Consider the following 19852-nt stretch of genomic DNA (forward strand, 5'->3'; position numbering starts at 1 on the left):
CAACACAAGGCAATGTTCAACATAAAGCAATACTCGGCTAGAGGTATCACACGTTACGAGACTGTTCGGCTGAAGACGATGCTCCTTGCGAGGCTGCTCGGCTAGAGGCTATGCTCGCGGTGAGACGGTTGCTCGGCTGTAGGCGATGCTCGTTGCTAGGCTGCTCAGCTAAAGGCTATGCTCGCTGCAAGGCGGCTCGACTCGTGGTATTCCTCATTGCAAATATCTACTTTATGTCGACATGCACTCAGTATGAGTTGATTCTCGACATGACTCGGGTCCGCTTGTCGGGTTAGACAAGAGATCACTGTTCGGACTAAATATTTGTCACCATAAGCATATGGCCCATCAGTCTATAAGTTGGTGGACTTCTTTAATCAGCAACAATGTTGATCAATGGATCTAGTTGCTCAATAATTCCTGACAATAAATGACAGTATAAGTATGATCATTTAATGAATAAATCAAATTGACAAAGTTTGTCAAGGCAGAATATTGTACCATGTGCCTCCTATAAATAAATAATTTATTCAGTCGTGTGGTAAATTACATGTTGTATAAGTGACATAGTTTAATGGCAGTCACAATATTCTAGGCCATGAATAAATATTGCACATGTACTTGGGTTAAATATATGCCACTAGGTAATAAATAATATATATATATATATATATACAGGGAGCTTAAGGGGAGGGATCCCCATTTTTTCAAAAAAAATGGGGACACGCTCCCCACCGTTAGATTGACTTTAATGAAATTGTGCGGTTGAGATTAAAACACAAGCCATAGAATCTCAACCACAGGATTTCATTTAATTCAAATCCAACGGTGGGGAGCGTGTCCCCATTTTTTTGAAAAAATGGGGATCCCTCCCCTTAAGCAATTCTTATATATATATATATTATAGTTTCCTTTGTGGGGCTATTCTGGGATAGTGCGCATGTGACTAATAATAATAATGTCAGATTAAGTAAACAAGTTATTTTGTATAGTGCGCATATAATGATCAAGAATGATTACAGACAAGTAATAAACTATCACAGAATGCATGTGATGGTCAGAAATGATCAAAAATAAATAATAAACTATTAAATAAACAAATGATAATTTTAAACAAATCAGCCCAAAGATAAAGTGCTTATCTTTTTCCATGTTGGTGGTTGACAGTTGCAGGTTGTGATAATAAAGTTCTTATCTTCTCTGTTCGTCCATCATTGCTCTAGCAGTGGAATTGTGGCCAACATCTTCGAAATCATTACTTTTGTCCACGATAGTAATCCAGTCATCTCTCTTTCTTTTTTACTAAAGAGTTTACTACTCAAGTGGTCAGGCTGTTTCTCATCAGATTCACTAGGCTCGAAGCACAGCAGCGTATCAGGGCTGAAAGTATCCTTCTTGACTGCATTAGGGACGGGGGTGGCGGCGGAGCCTTGGCCGCTGAAGGCCGGCGAGCCAGAGAAGCCCAGAGTTGCAGGAGGTCCCTAGCGAACTCCAACAAGTTCCAAACCACGAATTTGTTGTTGACGGGGCTTTAGGACCTAACCGGGTCGGTAGCCAGGTCGTCGACCATGTCGTACGTCTTGCTCAAGAACGGAGGCTGGGCATTGGAGTTCAATAAGGGCCCCAACTCTGGAGCCGAAGCTTAAACCCAAATCCACCTGGTGGGCGTCGGAAATCCAAGCAGGTCTCGAAGTCGAGATTATCCATGGGGAAGATGACCTCAGATTTTTGAAACTCGTAGTCGGCCATGGCGAGATTCATAGAGCTAGAGCTTTTTATCGTCTGCTACTTAACAGAAAGCGAAGAAAAAGGTTACAGATGAATGAATGAATGAGGCATGCTCGATGAGGAAGTAAAAGGAAGAGAGAGAGAAAGAGAGATAGGAGAGTAAAGGCCACTCATTCTTGCTATTTTCTTTTTTGGGTGTGAAGGATTTTGCTTTAGAGATCGTGCAAGCAACTATTTCTAGTTTTCTTCTGGTTTTGGCTTGGTGGGAAAGTGAGAGAAAACGAGAGAAAATTGAAGGAAAGATGGAGAAGGTTCCAGCTCACGGGGAGAGATATTCTCTTTGCCAACCCACTTCTTTTCTACCGCCACCCTCGAACTCGTACTCGACAGGTCCTCCTGATTCGATCACTGACTCACCCGAGTTGCACTCGCATTCAAAGCTTGTTGCTTTCTAGATTTTCTTTACTTTGGTATTTAGACTGGGTCGATGACTCTTCACCGTCAAGGTAGCTGTGGGGTCAGTGCAATCTGGTTGAGGAGTTACGGGGGCCGTGCTCAACGCATGCGATGGTGGAGCGAGAGAGGTGAGCAGAGAGGAGTTGGTCGTCTATTGGGTTTTGCAGATCCACGATGGATAGTGGTGAGGTTGTGAAGGTTTCACGGTGGTGAGATGAAAACTTGAGAGAGAACCAACATAGCTTTTGGTGTTGATTCCCACAGACGACGTCAAATGTTGATGCACAAAATCCGAAGGATCTTGGACCAACATAAATTCGGCCGTGAATCACACAAACGCACAAGAACACAAAGATGTATCGTGGTTCACCCCAATGTTTGGGCTACTGATAGGAGCATATTTATGCGACTTAGTTAGCTTGTTTCTTGGCATTTATGTTGTTAGTTCGTAGTTATTTTAGTATTTTAAGCTATTTTCGTGTGTTTGTAGGTCCAAAGGGTTAATGTGGTAAAGAAGTGCATTTTGGAGCATTTTGGAGCATTTTTGGGCATGGAATGGATAACATATGCTTGGAGCAAAAGGAATGGACGAAATTTGAAGTTTGTGCATCATCATCTCCCTATAAATAACCATTTTAGCACACTCATTTCACCTAACACATCCATTCACCTACCACTACATCCACTCATTTCACCCAACACATCCATTCTCCAAACATTCATCCACTACACCCATTACATCCACCCACTACACCCATTACATCCACTCATTACCAAACACTCATCCACTACACCCATTACATTCACTCATTACCAAACATCCACCCACTACACCCATTACATCCACTCATTACCAAACACTCACCCACTACACTCATTACATCCACTCATTACCAAACATTACTCATTACCAAACACTCATCCACTACACACATTACATTCACTCATTACCACAACATTCACCCACTACACCCATTACATCAACTCATTACAACTCCATACACTCCTCTCCTTAGCCTATAAATACATTCACCCTTCACCATAATTTGGGGGCCATCATCCAAAGACACTACATTTCACATCTCACAACTTCATTCACAAACACAATTTCCTTGCCGTGACCTCCATCCATTCATCTAGCCATACTACATCTCACCAATCCATACACTTTCATCTCTTAGCCATGTAAATCCATTCCATCCATATATCCATACACATCCTAGACACTTGTGCTACAACAAGGTGGTGAAAACAAAGGTCCTTGGCGTTTCAAGCTTAGAACTTTGGAGCGTTTTAGGTGTACTCTGTTCTTGCTTTCAATGTCTACTTTGTTATTTTCTAATTTTGTTGCAATTATGAGTGGCTAAACCCCTATTTAGTTAGGGGGAAGTTTGAAGCCATGAACATGCTTGAGATTTGAATTGATTTCTTCCAATTGTGATTTGATAAGTTGTGATTGCAATTCAATTATCTATTTTATTCATAACTGATTCTTGTATATTTATTAAGGATACATACTTAGTTTTCATGCATGAATTAGATGCTAGAATATAAATGAGTTTCACCTAATCGTTACAAGTTTATATTCATGAGTAGTGAAGGTTGTTTATCACAATCGCGTTAATTGAATTCTTGGCAATTGTATCATGCATTCATAGTTATAATTGCCTTGTCAACACTTATGATTTTCATTGAACGTAATGATCTCTGATTGTATCTCTATTATGCATTCATATAAGGGACTTTTAGAGAATTATTTGGGTTGTCGCATGCATTCATCCAATTCAATGAGTAAAGGAAAATCTGAGGGTTAATTTGTGCATCACGGTTAATATGGGGTGTTGAGCATCATAGTTTATTGAAAAGCAATTGGAAATCAATTCATGTACAAGTGTGTCATGTGCGAAGAACGAACCTCTAACTAATCCATCCATCATCTCATTTCTTAAATTCGCTTTACAATCTGTTTAATTTGATAAGTTGTTTGTTTGTTTCGAATTCGTCAAAACCAAAATCCCCCTTTTACTTTGTTGTTCCAAAGTGTTAAATTTCTATTTCATTAGTGTTTTTTAGTGTTTTGATTCAAGTCAAAACCCAAATTTCATCCAAAGTTGTGTTAGAGTCAAATCTGCCCAGTAAGTGTTTTTAGGAAATTTTGAGTGTTTTTAAGTTGTTTTGCGTCCTTAAAATCTATTTTGAGTCCTTTGAGTCTATTCAAACGTTTTTAACTTTGTTTTTATGTCTTTGAGTTAGTTTAGAGGTTTTAGCAAGCCCTCCTAATCCCCGGTTTAGAACGATCCCTACTTGCATTTATACTACAATTTGACAACAAGAGGGTTTAATTTGAGTGCTTAACTTTCATCGCATCAGCTACGTCCACACTGATGTTGATTCCATTTACTGTATGACTGTATGGATTACAATAGATTGGCAATGAAGCTCTCTGTGGATGCAACCCTTGCCATTTTGCTCTCTGTTTGGCTGAGAGGGTATCGCCCTCTATTGTTGTGTGAGGATTGAGACTCTGTTTCTCTGTGAAGGTCAAGCTTTCCTAATGAGGGTGAGGGAGACTTCCTTTTATAGAATAAGGGCTCCCTCCCCTTTTACATTTGTCATGGGCTTAGGGATGAAGCCCAAAGACGAGGCCTAATATATGGTACCAACAAAATCAAATATCAAAAGTAAAGGACACAGACAGAAACAAATGGAGATTAGCAATTTTGTTAATCACTGGCAACGGTGATGTGAAATAATCCAACACTCAAATTAAAATCTTATGATTGTAGTATATGTAAGTAGGGATCGTTCTAGGCCGGGATTAAAAGGGATGCTAATCTATACCAATTAAGCTTTAAAACACTAAACTAGACTAAAAAACACAAAACTAGACTCTTATGACTCAAAACTAACCAAATTAACTCAAAACATCACAACTAAGTTAAAAAGACTCAAAACAGACTCTAGGGAGTTATTTGGACAAATTTAAGACTATTAAGACTCAAAACACTAAATTAGACAAATTTAAACACTTTTCTAGCTAATCTAACACACTTAATTAAAGGGGGGATTGATTTAGACGAAATTAATTAAATTGAACAGATTGCAAAACTAAATCAAACTAAGCACGAAATCAGGTGAAATGAATGGTGAAATAGGCTAGTTAGAGGGTCATTCTTCACACATGAACATATGCAACATAAATCGATTTCCAGTATTGTTCCTTTAAACCATGAATGACAATGCCCCAAATTAATCGTGAATGCACAAATTAACTCTCAGATTTCCCTAAATTCATTGAATTGAATGGACAACGCATCGCATTCAAAGATCATTAAGTTCCATGGAAATTGTAAGATCCCACATCGCCCAGGGGAGTGATCCTTAAATGTATATTCCCATCCCTACCTAGCACGAGGCCTTTTGGGAGCTCACTGGCTTCGGGTTCCGTAGGAACTTTAAAGTTAAGCGAGAAGGAGGCCAGAACACTCACAGGATGGGTGGCCCATTGGAAAGTTACTCGTGAGTTCCCAAAAACAAAACCGTGAGGGCGTGATAAGCCCAAAGCGGACAATATCGTGCTACGGTGGTGGAGCGGGCCCGGAAAGTGGTATGCCCCAGGCCGGGATGTGACAATTGGTATCAGAGCCTAACCCTGGCCATGGTGTGCCGACGAAGACGTCGGGCCCCTAAGGGGGGTGGATTGTAAGATCCCACATCGCCCAGGGGAGTGATCCTTAAATGTATATTCCCATCCCTACCTAGCACGAGGCCTTTTGGGAGCTCACTGGCTTCGGGTTCCGTAGGAACTTTGAAGTTAAGCGAGAAGGAGGCTAGAGCACTTATAGGATGGGTGACCCATTGGGAAGTTGCTCGTGAGTTCCCAAAAACAAAACCGTGAGGGAGTGGTAAGCCCAAAGCAGACAATATCGTGCTACGGTGGTGGAGCGGGCCCGAGAAGTGGTCTGCCCCGGGCCGGGATGTGACAGAAATCATAAGTATTGACAAGACTATTGTAACTATGAACTGCATGATATTCCAGCCAAGAATCTACTTAACATGATTGTGACTAGCAATCTCCACTACTTTTAATTATAAGTTTATAACGATTAGGTGAAATTCCCTTGTAATTTAGCATCAGATTCATGCATGCAAACTAAGTATGCTTCCTTAATCAACACACAAGAATAAGTTATCAATCAAACAGATAAATAAATTACATTCATGTTTTACGAAACAATAACTGAAATGAATCAATTCATATTAAACATATGTCCGTTGAAAATGTGATTGACAATCAAATTCAGGTTTTATTTATGTTGTAATTGACCATTTGTTCAATCCCCATATTCCCATTTGTGCGTTTATTTTTGTACATGTTCCGTGTGTTTTAAGGTTTTATGCTCGAGTCTTTTTTCAAGTCATGTGTTCGAATTTTCTCTAATATTTTTAATGAGGTTTTGTATTTAGAGTAAATTATAGCAATGATATCTCAACTTTAATCAAATTTTAGTAATAGTTCATCAACTAAAAATTCATTACCAGTGGTCCATTAACTCATCAAAACATGTAGCTATGGTTATTTTCGTCAACTTTATTAGAATTCTGTCAAAATGAGTTATGTTGGAATGATCATTGCTACAATTGAGTTACAGTTGAGGGACCATTGATACAATTTTTCTTATTTGATTTTCCATATTTGTCCCTTGATTCAACCTCACGTGCATGACACGACACATGATTTATTTCGACGAAAGTTCTAACATAGTTGACAAAAAAAACTATAATTGCACATTTTGATGAATTAAGAAACCAATATTAGTGAATATTTAATTGAAAAATCATTTTTGATTTAAAAAATTTAATGTTCCGAACATTACTCTGGCTATAATAACTGAAGACCTGCAACTGAATCTCTCTCCTCTCACTGCCCTCTGCCGATGACACCCGATTCCGTTAACCCCCAAACAGACCCAACATGCTGAGAAGTATTCGGTCCCGGCGGCCCCACCGACCCTGTTACGGCGTTTACATCTGCGCCGTTATCTCCGCTCTCCTCCTCCTCTTCTCCGTCTCTCTTCTCTACACTCGCCTCTCTCACTCCCAATCTCACCACTTCCAGCACCGCCACCAGAACCCCGATGCCCAATACGACGACGTTTCTCTCACCAACCCCCTCGTTTCCGACGAGGACAACGACGTCGGCTCCATCGCCACCGAGGACAAGATCGACGAGCTCGACGACGTCGTAGAGGAGACTCCCAAAGACGAAGAGGTAGACGAGGAGGACGACCCCCAATCGGAGATTTCGCAATCTAGGGTTTCCGGGTATGTATTCGATCACGTGACTGGGGTTATCAGGAGGGGTTTCAATAAGCGTAAAATTGAGGATTGGGAGGAGGATTACAATGGGTTTAACGTGGGATTGGTTGCATTGGATAAGAGCAAGGTGGCGTTCGGATCGGACGATGTGCCGGTGGATATGGAGGTGCGGCGGAGGGTGAGTGAGGTGGCAGACATTGAGGACGCGCTATTGCTGAAGGTGGGGAAGAGGGTTTCGCCGCTGAGGGAGGGGTGGGGGGAGTGGTTTGATAAGAAAGGCGATTTCTTGAGGAGGGATAGGATGTTTAAGGCCAATCTGGAGATGCTGAATCCATTGCAGAATCCAATGCTGCAGGACCCTGATGCGGTTGGGATTACTTGGTTGACAAAGGGTGATAAGGTGCTGCAGAAATGGTGGCTGAATCACTTTAAGAAGGTCCCGTTTCTCGGGAAGAAGCCGTTGGGAGTTTCGGGGAGGCCCCGAGAAGTGAAGCTCCAGGAAAATGGTAGTGAGGGTAGGAAAATGGAGAGTGATAGTGGAGATGGTGTTGTGAATGGAAGGGGAAATGGAATAGGTGTAGGAACAGAACTCGAAGAAAATGAGAGTAAGGGGTTGAATTCAGGTTCAAATGGAAATTCTAGTACTGATAGGAATTTGTCTTACATGAGTAATGTGAGTGACAAAGCAATTGGGAACACCGTTGAACAAATTAGTGAGTTGGATCCGGATCCAGTGGGTGGCTTTAAGGATGAGTTTTCAGGTTTTATATATGCAGATGGCAAGAGATGGGGTTACTATCCCGGTTTGGATCCGTTTTTGTCATTCTCCGATTTTGTGGATGCGTTTTTCAGGAAAGGGAAATGTGAGATGAGGGTGTTTATGGTGTGGAATTCTCCCCCTTGGATGTATAGTGTAAGACAGCAGCGGGGACTTGAGAGTGTACTGTCCCATCATCGAGATGCCTGTGTTTTAGTGTTGTCTGAGACAATTGAGCTCGATTTCTTTAAAGATAACTTTTTGAAGGACGGGTACTTTTTCAAATTTTGCTTATTTTGATACATTTATTTGTTGATCTGCTAATGTTCATTTTTTGTACTGAGGCAATTCTTTTTTTATAGTTACAAAGTTGCTGTCGCTATGCCAAATCTTGATGAATTACTAAGGGATACACCGACCCATATATTTGCTTCTGCCTGGTTCGAATGGAGAAAGACCAAGTATTATGCTACTCATTACAGTGAGCTTGTCCGCCTTGCTGCTCTCTACAAGTAAGTTTATTTAATTGTAGAAATGTCTTATATATGGGTCAGTCAAATTTTTTTATTTATTTTTTAAATCCAATTGGGATTAATGTGAACATGATTGGGATGGAACAACATAGTACCTACAGTCAGATTTGGGACTTTCTTTGACGTACTTATCATACCGCTGAAGATAATGCATGAGAAATCTAAGTTCTTGTCAATTTACTTTAATCGTAGTTTAAGTTTGACTGTAGCTATTCAACCATGTCAATCTGATATGCTTATGTAGGCACAATTCAAGGCACTAATTTTCGTCTTTCCTATCATCAGGGTACACAAAGTTTAACAAGATAGAGTTGTGTTAGGATTCATAATTGATGTTAAATGCACAATCACATTCAGCTTTTGGCTAGGAACTTTCAACAGTTCAGAGCAGGAACTTAAACTAAGGGCTAAAAGCCTAAAAGTTTTAATATTTACCCCTTACCAATCTGTGGAGGAAATAATTGGTAGAAATAGGATCAACGGAATATTTTAACGTGGTCGTTTCATTCATTATAGATATATCATAATGGAATTCTTTCCCCTTTTATGTTTCTGTTTATCCATTTTATATTAATCTGGTATCTCATAAAAAAAAATAAAGAGATAAAGTCTGTCAATTCGGCTTGGAAGAAGACTATCTGGCTGTTACTTGGTTAAGAAGAAAACTACAGCCATTAGCTGGACCTGCGTAATTGTAGCCACCCTTGCAATAATTTTCAAACATTCTTGGAGTGGGCACTATTAATTCTCCTTGTAGTTGCTAATGCTGTGAAAGGAGTTTAAACCTTACTCTTTCTTAATTGAATTTCATTTCTAAACAATTGTTTTTTAATTGTTTGTTGTAACAGAGCTGTGTGCTATAATTTTTTGTTGTAAAGAGGGAAATCAAGTGGTTTCTTTTCCTTTTCTGGAGTGGAGCGAAGTATGAAATATTGTTTCTGCAAAATGTAATTCCTCTTCCTGAATTTTTTTATTTTCCTTGCTCCATTTTCACTTTCAGCTAAAATTCTTAACAAATAAATGAGCTCAAGAGCTTTCATGGTATGTGCTTTAGGTGTTGAGTTTTAACAAATCAATGAGCTCCATTTTCACTTTCATAAAAAAATTCTTAAAAAAATAAATGAACTCAAGAGTTTTCATAGTATATGCTTGAGCAGTTAAGTTTTAAAGAGACTGCAAGTTTTGCTAGATGAGCTCGATTCAACTAAAGAAGATTTAAGTTTCCTGCTGAACGTATCATGGAAAACTTATCGCATGTGTTGAATTTTTAGGTTCAGAGTGTTGAATTTTTAGGTTCAGAGTTTTCATACTATATGGTATATGCCAAACTTAAGCATGGCCATCATCATCCTGTCTGATATGATCTGGTTCTGTGTTACATATTGGATTTTAGATGCTGATATGTGTAAGCTACGTTAAACAGAATGGTGATTAAACATAACTTCAACATTTTTCTGTTTAGCATAAAGATCTCCCTAGCTTCATTTGTTGCATTTGCAGATATGGAGGAATATATCTTGATTCTGATATCATAGTTCTGAAGCCGTTATCTTCACTTCACAATTCTGTTGGTAAAGAGGATCGACCTGCAGGAAGTTCTTTGAATGGTGCTGTAATGGCATTTAATAGGAGGAGGTATGAACATGACTTCATCTCTAATTATGGGAATCAAAGTACCATTCAGTTGAAATCACTTTGAAACGGAACAGACTTGTATATATCGTCGAATTTTAATAACGAGGTTTGTTTTCATTTTTTGGTTGGTTAAGTGTGCTTTTTATATGGGTGCACTGCGTAGAGTACTAGAGTTCTCACTTACTGCTGGCCCTTTACCTCATCCATCCTACTGGTTTAGGATTCATAAACAGGAGCTTTCAACGATTTCTTCTTGACATTACACCAAACCCTAAACCCTTAACCCTTAACCCGTGAAAATATCTATATTTATTTGTGTGTGTACCGGGCTATATGTTTGCGTGTTTTATGCGTCTCAAAAATTCACAATTGTTTTGAATTGCAAAACCTTTATTGTGTAAACTCCAAAGAAAGAGAGTCCAGGAGAATCACATGGAAAATTAGGAAATTGAGTTATATTTGAAATTTTGAGTGGCACTGATGAGGAAAATTGCAAACTAGTATATTTGACTTGTATGAAAATTTTGGATTTGATATTTGCTTTACTTTTCCATGCAGTCACTTCATAATGGAGTGCTTGAAAGAGTTTTATATGACATATGATGATACTCGTCTGAGATTCAATGGGGCTGATCTTTTGACAAGAGTTGCGCGAAGGTTTTTCAGTGGTCGTAATAAATCAGCTAGACAGCTGGAGCTGAAAGTGCAACCTTCTTTTGTATTTTTCCCAATCACCTCTCAGAATATCTCAAGGTAATCTTATATGAATTCTTTTCCAATGCGAGAGGAGTGTTGTGGGCTGAGTGCCAATTGATCCACCTTTGATTGCTACTAATTTCCTACGGCAGTCCTGGGACATTCATCCCGCATTGAAGAAAACCCCATCTTCTGATTTTCTTACATTTATGAGTTTTATATTTGGATGCATGCTGGTGTATTTATTCAAATATTCTTGACCTCTTGTTCTTTTATGTACTATGTAGCAGTTTTTAACTTCTGGTTTACAAATCTCCCATGTGCTTTCCTCCTAACTCAGTTGATGTGGAAACAGATACTTCACTGCACCGTCAACAGACACTGAAAAGACTCAACAAGATGCCCTGTTCAGAAAGATTCTAGATGAGTCGTTAACATTCCATTTTTGGAACAGCTTGACATCTCCTCTCATTCCAGAGCCAGAGAGCGTTGCAGCCAGGCTTATTGACCACTCTTGTATCCGATGCACTGATGTGTTGTGAGTTAACATAAATACTCTGGTCAATACTGAAAGGGCCGGATAACATTGCAGGCTTATCAAGTTTTCACTCCCGCCAATATTTAGGGGATAAGTATTTAACCTGTATTGGTGATCTGTCTGTTGAGGACATGAAAGCGCAAGCTCGTTCATGTAGTTGTAAGATCGTGTATCTTCTCTGTATGCTCATGAAAAGATAGGGTTCGTTACTTTGTGAAATGCTGGTGGAATCTCTGCTGTATCTTGGAAAATCTTTTTTACTCAAGTTAGTTTCTTAGGCGGCTCTTAGTCTGTGTCATTCATCTTCCGAGTATCAAGTATCTCCGGTTAAGGGTTTGATTGCAACGTTGGTTCGGCCAACTGTTCACCTGTATTGAAGAGATTATTTGTTAATAGTTTACATGGAAATATAGAAAGATGTCTTATTCTTTGTTATATATGCCTCTCTCTCTCTCTCTCTCTCTCTCTCTCTCTCTCTACAATGTACGTAATCTTATTTATTCATGTGACGCTACAATTGCAAATAGTTCCATTACATAAAAAGGCAACCTATAAATAGAAGAAGCAAAGCATGAAAGTGCTTTTGTCTAGTCTCCTTTAAAACCGCTAATAATTCCCAACAAATCAAGCAGGCCAAATCCCTAATCCCTTTACCAGTAGGGCCACCCACCCTTTTGATTCATTAGATTACATCTCTCTCTCTCTCTCTCTACCGCCTCTGACCTCAAAAGCAAGAAAGAGATCCATAAGTACTTTTGCACAAAAGCAGTAAGCAGCTGTTAACCACAGTTCGTTCCTCCTCCTAGTCCATAGCATTGGGACCAAAGCATCTTCTTTTCACAGGGTTCCAAATCCACTGTACCAGAAACTTCCTTCCTTTCACCCCATTCACATTGAACCCATTTCCCCATTTGTCCTTTGAAACAACCCCTACATACCCTCCACCCCCACCACTCCCATACACCCCCATACACAAGTCTGCAATTTCTGTCGGTGCTGTCGGATCATCACCTGCGTACCACGCATTCACAAGCGGGTTACTCGATACCTCCGCTAGCTCATGAGCTATCACACTTATCATCCCATCAGCGCCCGCGTCCCCATTGGGCGCGCGCATAATGTTGTTGCCTCCAGGTGTGCCTGGTGGCGGCCGGCCTGAATACTTGGGCCAGGCAAAAGGGTAGGCGCAGACGCCCGGACACTGACTCCCGCTATAACCCACCCATGCATACGGCACAGTCACACCAACTAGGGTTGGAAATGTGAAGTAGTGAAAACCACAAACCGCCCTGCAGAAGTCTTGAACCCTAACATCAGAAGAGCTCAAAATTAAGTAGACCCCGTTTCTCGGGTTGAGAGGCAAGGCTCCTGGATGCGAAGTGACGGCATTTTTTATGATGGACTGCATCGAAAGGCGGCTGAGATAGCTTCCATGGGAGTAGGAAGAATCGTAAAACTCGCCGGAGAGAGCAATGGTTCTAGTGATGTTTGAGCCAGTCTGGTCAGTGTAGAGCCTCACAGTGCTCCACCAATCGGCAACAGAAGGGTACGGGGCAGGAGAGGAGAGAGAGTAGAGGAAGTCTCTAACGGTGGATTGGTGATTAGGGTTCCACTGGCCATACCATATAACATAAAGGTTGATAGGAGAAGCAAGGACAGGACCCATGTGGTACTGAAGGTCCACCAGATCAGATGAACCCTCGTAGTTTTTGGCCTGGTTGAATTGTCTGTTTTGGCTCCATGAATATTGAGCCAAAGTTGTGGAGAAAAAGAGGGAAGAGAGGAAGAAGAAAGTGCAAAGTTGCAGGTTTTGCATCTTTAATGGTATGTGGTGTTTGTGGGTGGTGAGAGTGGGAGGTTCTTATAGATAGAGAAAGTTGAAACCAATGAAAGTAAATAATGGGGTGGGTGGTGATGAGCAGTTTTTTGCATGTTTGCATAATTTCAAGGTCTTGTCTACTTTTTAATGATAACTATGCTGTTCACATTTTCTTTTCTTTATGGGAGCCTTTTTCTCTTATTTATTTTTTACAATAGAATCTAAGAAATTAATGAAGAATTGTTGCTTAACTACGATTTAGTGGTATTTCTTTACCTTTGTAAGTGAGAGATTTTATGTTTGATTTTTACAAATGCAACTTTAAACCACATTATTATGACTAGCTCAATGTGAGGCTTAGCCTACTCTAGAATTAAGTAACATAAATAAATGAATAATAAGGAGTTTTGTATTCTATAGTTTGGGTTTTAAGTGTTTCTTACTAACATGATTAGGTTTAAGAGACTAATTAATTAAATAAAAAGAACTCTCTAATATTCTTATTCCCATATTAATTAGAATAAAGGTGCTATACTAATCAACGTGTTTATGTATAAAGCCTACACTTAGGGTAGAAGATTGGGATCGTAAAAGAATCTGTTTGTTTGTCCCCAAAACAGTTATTATGGCACTAATTTTTATATATGATTCTCTCTTTCTCTTAGATTTTTCTTGTCTTTCCATGTAATTTGATACTTCCTTTGGGTTTGTGTATGATGATAACCTTGGTTATTGTCAAACCTTCACATCTTCTTTTAACACAAAACTTATGCTTCAGTAGTTGGCCACATATTATGGTTCTTGCTCATAAACTAAATTATCATTTGGGTAATATAAGCAACCTGATTATCTTCCAATGATTTAAAAAATCACTATTTATTTCAGTTTACCCTAACAATTGATAATATTTGGTGAAAAACGCTTAACGAGTTGAACAAAAGAAAAAGGGAAGAAAAAAAAAACCCCGCTTAGCTGATAGGCTATAGTAGTTAGGTACAATAACAATCAGGTGCATAAATTTTTTTCTTTCTTCGAAACGGAGGTTTAAGTGCTTTTGATGTTTGAACTAATCAAGAGCTTTTTAAGCACTGCCAATTATCCTTAAAGAAGAATCGTCCCACACGGTTTTCTATCTTTTTTAAATCAAAAGTTAAAACATTCACCAAACTGTGATTAGATTAGGATTTAGGATAAAGTTGTTCACAAGAATAAAGAAGAAGAAGAAGAAAAATGATGAGGGTCAAAACCAAGTGTTAAAAAAATGAATGATGGGTGTGGTAAAAAGCAAAGTATGTGATGCCTTTCCATAATTTTCTCCCTTTTCGACTACACCCCTTCCTTTTCATGATCATTGACTATATATGTTCTTCGTTTAGTTAATAAATCAAATGCATGATGCAGTGTTTTCTTATGAAATTCCTCAGAAAAATTCAAAGACCAAATTGTTTTCTTTCTCAAAAAGTTAATTTATGTAAACCTATAGTAGTTAATAGCAGCAAGAAACACTTAAAGAATTAAATTGCAAAAAAAAAAAAATAGCATATCAAATATATAATGGATGTTGCAAGAGTTTTTTTTCTCCTTCAAAACAATGCTTCAAGTATTTTAACTGTGAAAAAAGAGTTTTGAAGAGCTGTGAATCATGCATATATAAATGTCTATCAAAATATCAAAAGTTTATGGTTAAACGCATTTGCATCATGCAAAGGTGGGAGCATTGCACATATTCAACTCTCATCAGCCCTTAAAAATAGGGCTGGATTGGATTCTTAAAGGAAAATGCTCAAAAGAAGGGAACTGTGTGTTGTTGGCTTGCTGCCACTTAATCATCACAAAGGTCTTCCACTTGAGTGCCAAATGCCCCAATGCTTTTCGGAGTAGGATTCTCTCACCTTCTATTCTCATCTCCTGCCCTCCCTTCCTCTCACACTTTATTTTTTGTCTTATTGTCTTTATAAAAAAAAATTAGTATAAGATGATGTGACCGTTCAAGTAAGAAGGGAGAGAAGGGGAGAGAATCTTCAATTTGGTTTATTAATTCAAGTAGGAGGGAAGAGAAGAAGAGAGAGATTAGGAGGGGATAATCCTCCATGAGTTTCAGATACCCTTGCGAGAGGCACTCAATTTGGTTTATTAGGTCATGTCTTGCACTTTTTCATGGACTATTAGAATGGAAGGTTTATTGATCTGAAATATCACAATGCAACACTAGAAATATGATAATTCTCCTGTGAATTGTGCCAATCTCATGTACTGGAGGTTTCTCATGTTTGGAAGTACTTTTAAAGTTCTAAAAACGCTTGTAGCATTTTATACGTTGAAAGTGCTTCTTGCAACATTGGTAGAAAAACTTAAAAACACTTTTTGTGATAATCACGTTACGTGTTTTCCTAGAAGCAAGCTATTTTAATTAAAGCACTTATAAACAGAAGTGACTCATATTGCAATAGTATATACAAACTTAGAAGTATTTTATAAACGTAATTGGATTATAATTTTTTTAGTGTGCTTCTACAGTAAGCTCTTTTGAAGTGCTTCTAATAAAATGCAATCCTACACAAACATCAAACATATTTACCATATAAAAGGGAAGAACAACAACAATCACGTCTTATCCCATCAAGTGAGATCAGTTATTAGGATTCATATCATAGGATTCAACGTGAAGAACAAAGTGTCAGTTTTCGACTACCTCACACACATTCCCTCTCCTTCTTTATCCGGGCTTGGAACTAGCAACGTAAGATAAACTTACACGGGGTGGAGTTTACCATATAAAAGGGAGCACAATGAGAAATTAAAAGCTAGAGCACGACACTCTGAGATAAATTTACACATGCGGAATTTACCATATAAAAGGGAGCATAATGAGAAATAAAAATCTAGTGCACTACAGTCTGAGATAAACTTAGACAGGAGAAGTTTACCATATAAAACGAAGCATAATGCAAAAATAAAAATCTAGTGCACTATATATGTTCATTACAGCATCATAAGTGCCCCCAAGAGAATAATTACAATGGATTATGGTGGGTTCTTTTGTCCTTTTCACTATATCTAGAAATGGTGGTTAGATGGATCTTGGAATATCTTAATTTTCTTGTAAATGAATGTGATTTAGTTAATGTTGTCATTACATTTGCTATAAAACTATTCATTGCTAATGAAAGGTGAAATGTACCTTGAAATTTTTGGAAGTTCACATGCAAATTAAATAATAAAGTTAGGTATATATTCAGTATTAAAACAAAACCAACATTTTTGTATTGTGAGCTCAAATCCAGTCACATTTTTTTCTTACATATGAATTTAGGGTAGTGCTATCAACATATTCAGTTTTCGGTCGTCAAAATGAATAAATTAATAAAGATCAATAGAAAAATTAACAAGACCATGTGAGAGGTAACAAATGATATGTGAATAGCATTATCCTAAATTTAACTTATACTTTCACATTGTATGTATTAGTGTACTAGAATTAAAATAATCAATCTGATCCGAAAAGAGTGAATAATACACAATTTTACATCAACAGATTCAAATCTATAAAATTACAAAAATTAATTGCAGCCATAAAACCAAAAACAAATAATAAAAAAAAGTTTTGATTGCTAGAAATATGTTCATCAAAGAAAAGCCCAATATTCAAATTCGTCCAGGCCCGGCCCGTCCAAATTAATGAAAATAATAATTCAAAAGAAGAAAAAAAACTTGAAAGCTACGAATATTGGTGGGCAGTAGAACCAAACGAACTGTGAAGCTTCATGGTTTCTCTGCGAATTCTGAGAACCCAAGAACTCCAACTGAAGCTATTATCCCCTGCTTCAACCCCCATTTCTCTATTCTACACCCTCTTCTCTCTCAGAACACTCTCTTCTTACAGTCACTATGACGACCCAAACTCTGCAACCACCACCGCCATCGCCGCCGCCGCCGCTTCTTCTCAATCGCAGTCACTTGTCAGCTCGATCTGCTCATTGGTATACCAATCCTATTCCCCGCAAACCCATCTGAGATCTTCGCCTCCGAAGCTCAATCTCGACTTAAATCCTGAATCTTTGACCCACGAGCAGGCCATTTCCGTCGTTGCTTCACTGGCTCAGGAAGCAGGTTCCATGGCGGCGCTGAGTTTCTTTTACTGGGCAATTGGGTTTCCCAAGTTTCGATATTTCATGCGGCTTTACATATTCTGCGCAATGGCGATACTTCGCAATGGGAATCTGGAGAGAGCCCATGAGGTGGTTCATTGTATGGTGATGAATTTCGCTGAGATTGAGAGGTTGAAGGAGGCTGCTGATATGGTCTTTGAGATACAGAATCAGGGTCTTGCGTTGAGTTCTCGGACGTTGAATTGTGTTCTTGGGATTGCTTGCGATTTGGGTTTGGTTGAGTATGCAGAGAATCTGTTCGAGGAAATGTGTGATAGAGGTGTGTCTCCTGATTCCTTGAGCTATAAGTCTATGGTTGTTGGGTTTTGTAGGAACGGGAGGGTTTCAGACGCGGATAGGTGGTTGGGTAAGATGCTCGAGAGAGGTTTTGTTTTGGATAATGCATCGTTTACTTTGATCATAAACATGTTTTGCGAGAAGGGTCTTGTAGGTCGAGCGTCTTGGTGTTTTGATAAGATGATTAGGATGGGTGTGAAGCCGAATTTGATTAATTTCACGACGATGATTAATGGGTTGTGCAAGAGGGGCAGCATTAAACAAGCATTTGAAATGTTGGAGGAAATGGTGAGGAAAGGTTGGAAGCCGAATGTGTATACACACACAGCATTGATTGATGGGCTCTGCAAGAAAGGCTGGACTGAAAGGGCGTTTAGACTGTTTCTTAAGCTTGTCCGGAGCGATAATCACAAGCCAAATGTACATACATATACTGCTATGATTAATGGATATTGCCAAGAGGACAAAATGAGCCGCGCGGAGATGTTATTGAGCAGGATGAAAGAACAAGGATTAGTTCCTAACACCAACACGTATACTTCTCTAGTTTCAGGGCATTGTAAAGCTGGGAACTTTGAAAGAGCATATGAGTTGATGGATATAATGGATAAAGAAGGATTCCCTCCTAATATCTATACATACAATGCAGTAATTGACAGTCTCTGTAAAAGGGGGAGGGTTGAAGAAGCAAATAAACTGATTAGGAAGGGCTTTCGCCGAGGATTGGCAGCTGATAGGGTCACGTATACAATTTTCATATCTGAGCACTGCAAACGGGCTGATATTAATGCGGCCCTGGTGTTTTTTACTAAGATGGTGAAGGTTGGATTGCAGCCTGATATACATTTGTATACAACTTTGATTGCTGCCTTCTGCAGGCAAAAGAAAATGAAAGAAAGCGAGAAACTTCTTGAGTTTGTTGTCAGGGCTGACTTGATTCCCACCAAGGAAACCTATACATCCATGATTTGTGGGCATTGTCGGGATGGAAATATTGCTTCTGCTATTAAGTATTTCCAAAGGATGGGTGACCATGGTTGTGCGCCTGATAGTATTACTTACGGTGCTCTGATAAGTGGGCTCTGTAAGGAGGAGAAATTGGAAGAGGCTCGTAGGTTATATGATACCATGATGGACAAAGGGCTATCGCCCTGTGAAGTCACTAGATTTACATTAGCTTACAAGTACTGCATGAAAGATGACTCTGCCGCTGCTATGGTTATGTTGGAAAGGCTAGAAAAGAAGCTCTGGATCCGCACAGTGAATACATTGGTCAGGAAGCTTTGTAGTGAGAAGAAAGTAGGGATAGCAGCATTGTTCTTTCATAAATTAGTAGACAAGGACCAAAACGTGGACCGTGTGACATTGGCAGCGTTTATGACAGCATGCTATGAGAGCAACAAGTATGCTCTCGTTTCAGATTTGACTGAGAGGATCTCTAAAGGAATTGGCTAGCAGCTGAAATATACCGAAAACTGGCTCGTTTTATTGGCTACCAAAATCTGGTGGCCTTCAGAAGTTGGACTGCTGAAGCAGGTCTCCCTTTCATCGGTGATGGCAGCGTTGCCATCTCCATTTGTAAGTGAAAGGGTCGAAGCGCAACCGGCAGGCTAAGCCAATGATTCTTCCTGCTTCCGCCATGCAATCTTGTTGGATTTTGCCTTCTTGTTAAGTTGGAGAAAGGGATTGTTTTTCACTTTGTATCCTTTGTAATGAGGTAAAGCATAAATGGCTTGAAGGGATTTTACATTAATCAGCAGTGTTTGAATTTATGGCATATACTTCACAAGGGTAATGCTAGGGAGACTAAATTTTGAGACGAAGTTTTGAAAACTAAAGGACATGAAAATTGATGATTGATTTATTACTTAAACGTTGATAAACGTCCTTATTCTTGTTAGTGACACATCATTTAGTCTCCATAGC

At 39.1% G+C, this 19852-nt stretch overlaps 3 protein-coding genes across 4 annotated transcripts; 2 read left to right on the forward strand and 1 right to left on the reverse strand.

Moving 5' to 3' along the window:
• Positions 1-7074: 7074 nt before the first annotated feature.
• Positions 7075-12097, forward strand: LOC126623421 (uncharacterized protein At4g19900-like). 2 transcript variants are annotated; one of them, XM_050292310.1, is made up of 5 exons: positions 7075-8532; positions 8623-8772; positions 10273-10428; positions 10987-11181; positions 11480-12097. In XM_050292310.1, the coding sequence occupies exons 1-5, from the start codon at positions 7160-7162 to the stop codon at positions 11664-11666; spliced, it is 2061 nt and encodes a 686-aa protein (XP_050148267.1). In that variant the 5' UTR covers positions 7075-7159; the 3' UTR covers positions 11667-12097. The 2 variants fall into 2 exon arrangements, with proteins under 2 accessions (XP_050148267.1, XP_050148268.1); XM_050292311.1 differs by having other exon boundaries at positions 7077-8532; positions 10294-10428.
• Positions 12098-12139: 42 nt separating this feature from the next.
• LOC126623422 (protein EXORDIUM-like 7) lies at positions 12140-13544 on the reverse strand. The gene has a single exon (XM_050292312.1). It carries the CDS (start codon positions 13476-13478, stop codon positions 12465-12467), a length of 1014 nt encoding a protein of 337 aa, XP_050148269.1. The 5' UTR covers positions 13479-13544; the 3' UTR covers positions 12140-12464.
• Positions 13545-17213: 3669 nt separating this feature from the next.
• LOC126623368 (pentatricopeptide repeat-containing protein At4g19890) lies at positions 17214-19679 on the forward strand. The gene has a single exon (XM_050292248.1). The coding sequence runs from the start codon at positions 17246-17248 to the stop codon at positions 19379-19381; it is 2136 nt and encodes a 711-aa protein (XP_050148205.1). The 5' UTR covers positions 17214-17245; the 3' UTR covers positions 19382-19679.
• The last annotated feature ends 173 nt before the right edge of the window (positions 19680-19852 follow it).

Source organism: Malus sylvestris, chromosome 5 (assembly GCF_916048215.2).
Source record: "Malus sylvestris chromosome 5, drMalSylv7.2, whole genome shotgun sequence".
NCBI lineage: Eukaryota > Viridiplantae > Streptophyta > Magnoliopsida > Rosales > Rosaceae > Malus > Malus sylvestris.

What these genes read in the sequence shown, in the direction of transcription:
- LOC126623422 (XM_050292312.1), bottom strand. Translation starts at nt 13,478, where the DNA reads ATGCAAAACCTGCAACTTTGCACTTTCTTCTTCCTCTCTTCCCTCTTT.
- LOC126623421 (XM_050292310.1), top strand. Translation starts at nt 7,160, where the DNA reads ATGCTGAGAAGTATTCGGTCCCGGCGGCCCCACCGACCCTGTTACGGC. An exon ending in CGCCTTGCTGCTCTCTACAA is followed by an intron (nt 8,773 to 10,272) that starts GTAAGTTTATTT and finishes AGATCTCCCTAG; the next exon opens with CTTCATTTGTTGCATTTGCA. An exon ending in ACCTCTCAGAATATCTCAAG is followed by an intron (nt 11,182 to 11,479) that starts GTAATCTTATAT and finishes ATGTGGAAACAG; the next exon opens with ATACTTCACTGCACCGTCAA.
- LOC126623368 (XM_050292248.1), top strand. Translation starts at nt 17,246, where the DNA reads ATGGTTTCTCTGCGAATTCTGAGAACCCAAGAACTCCAACTGAAGCTA.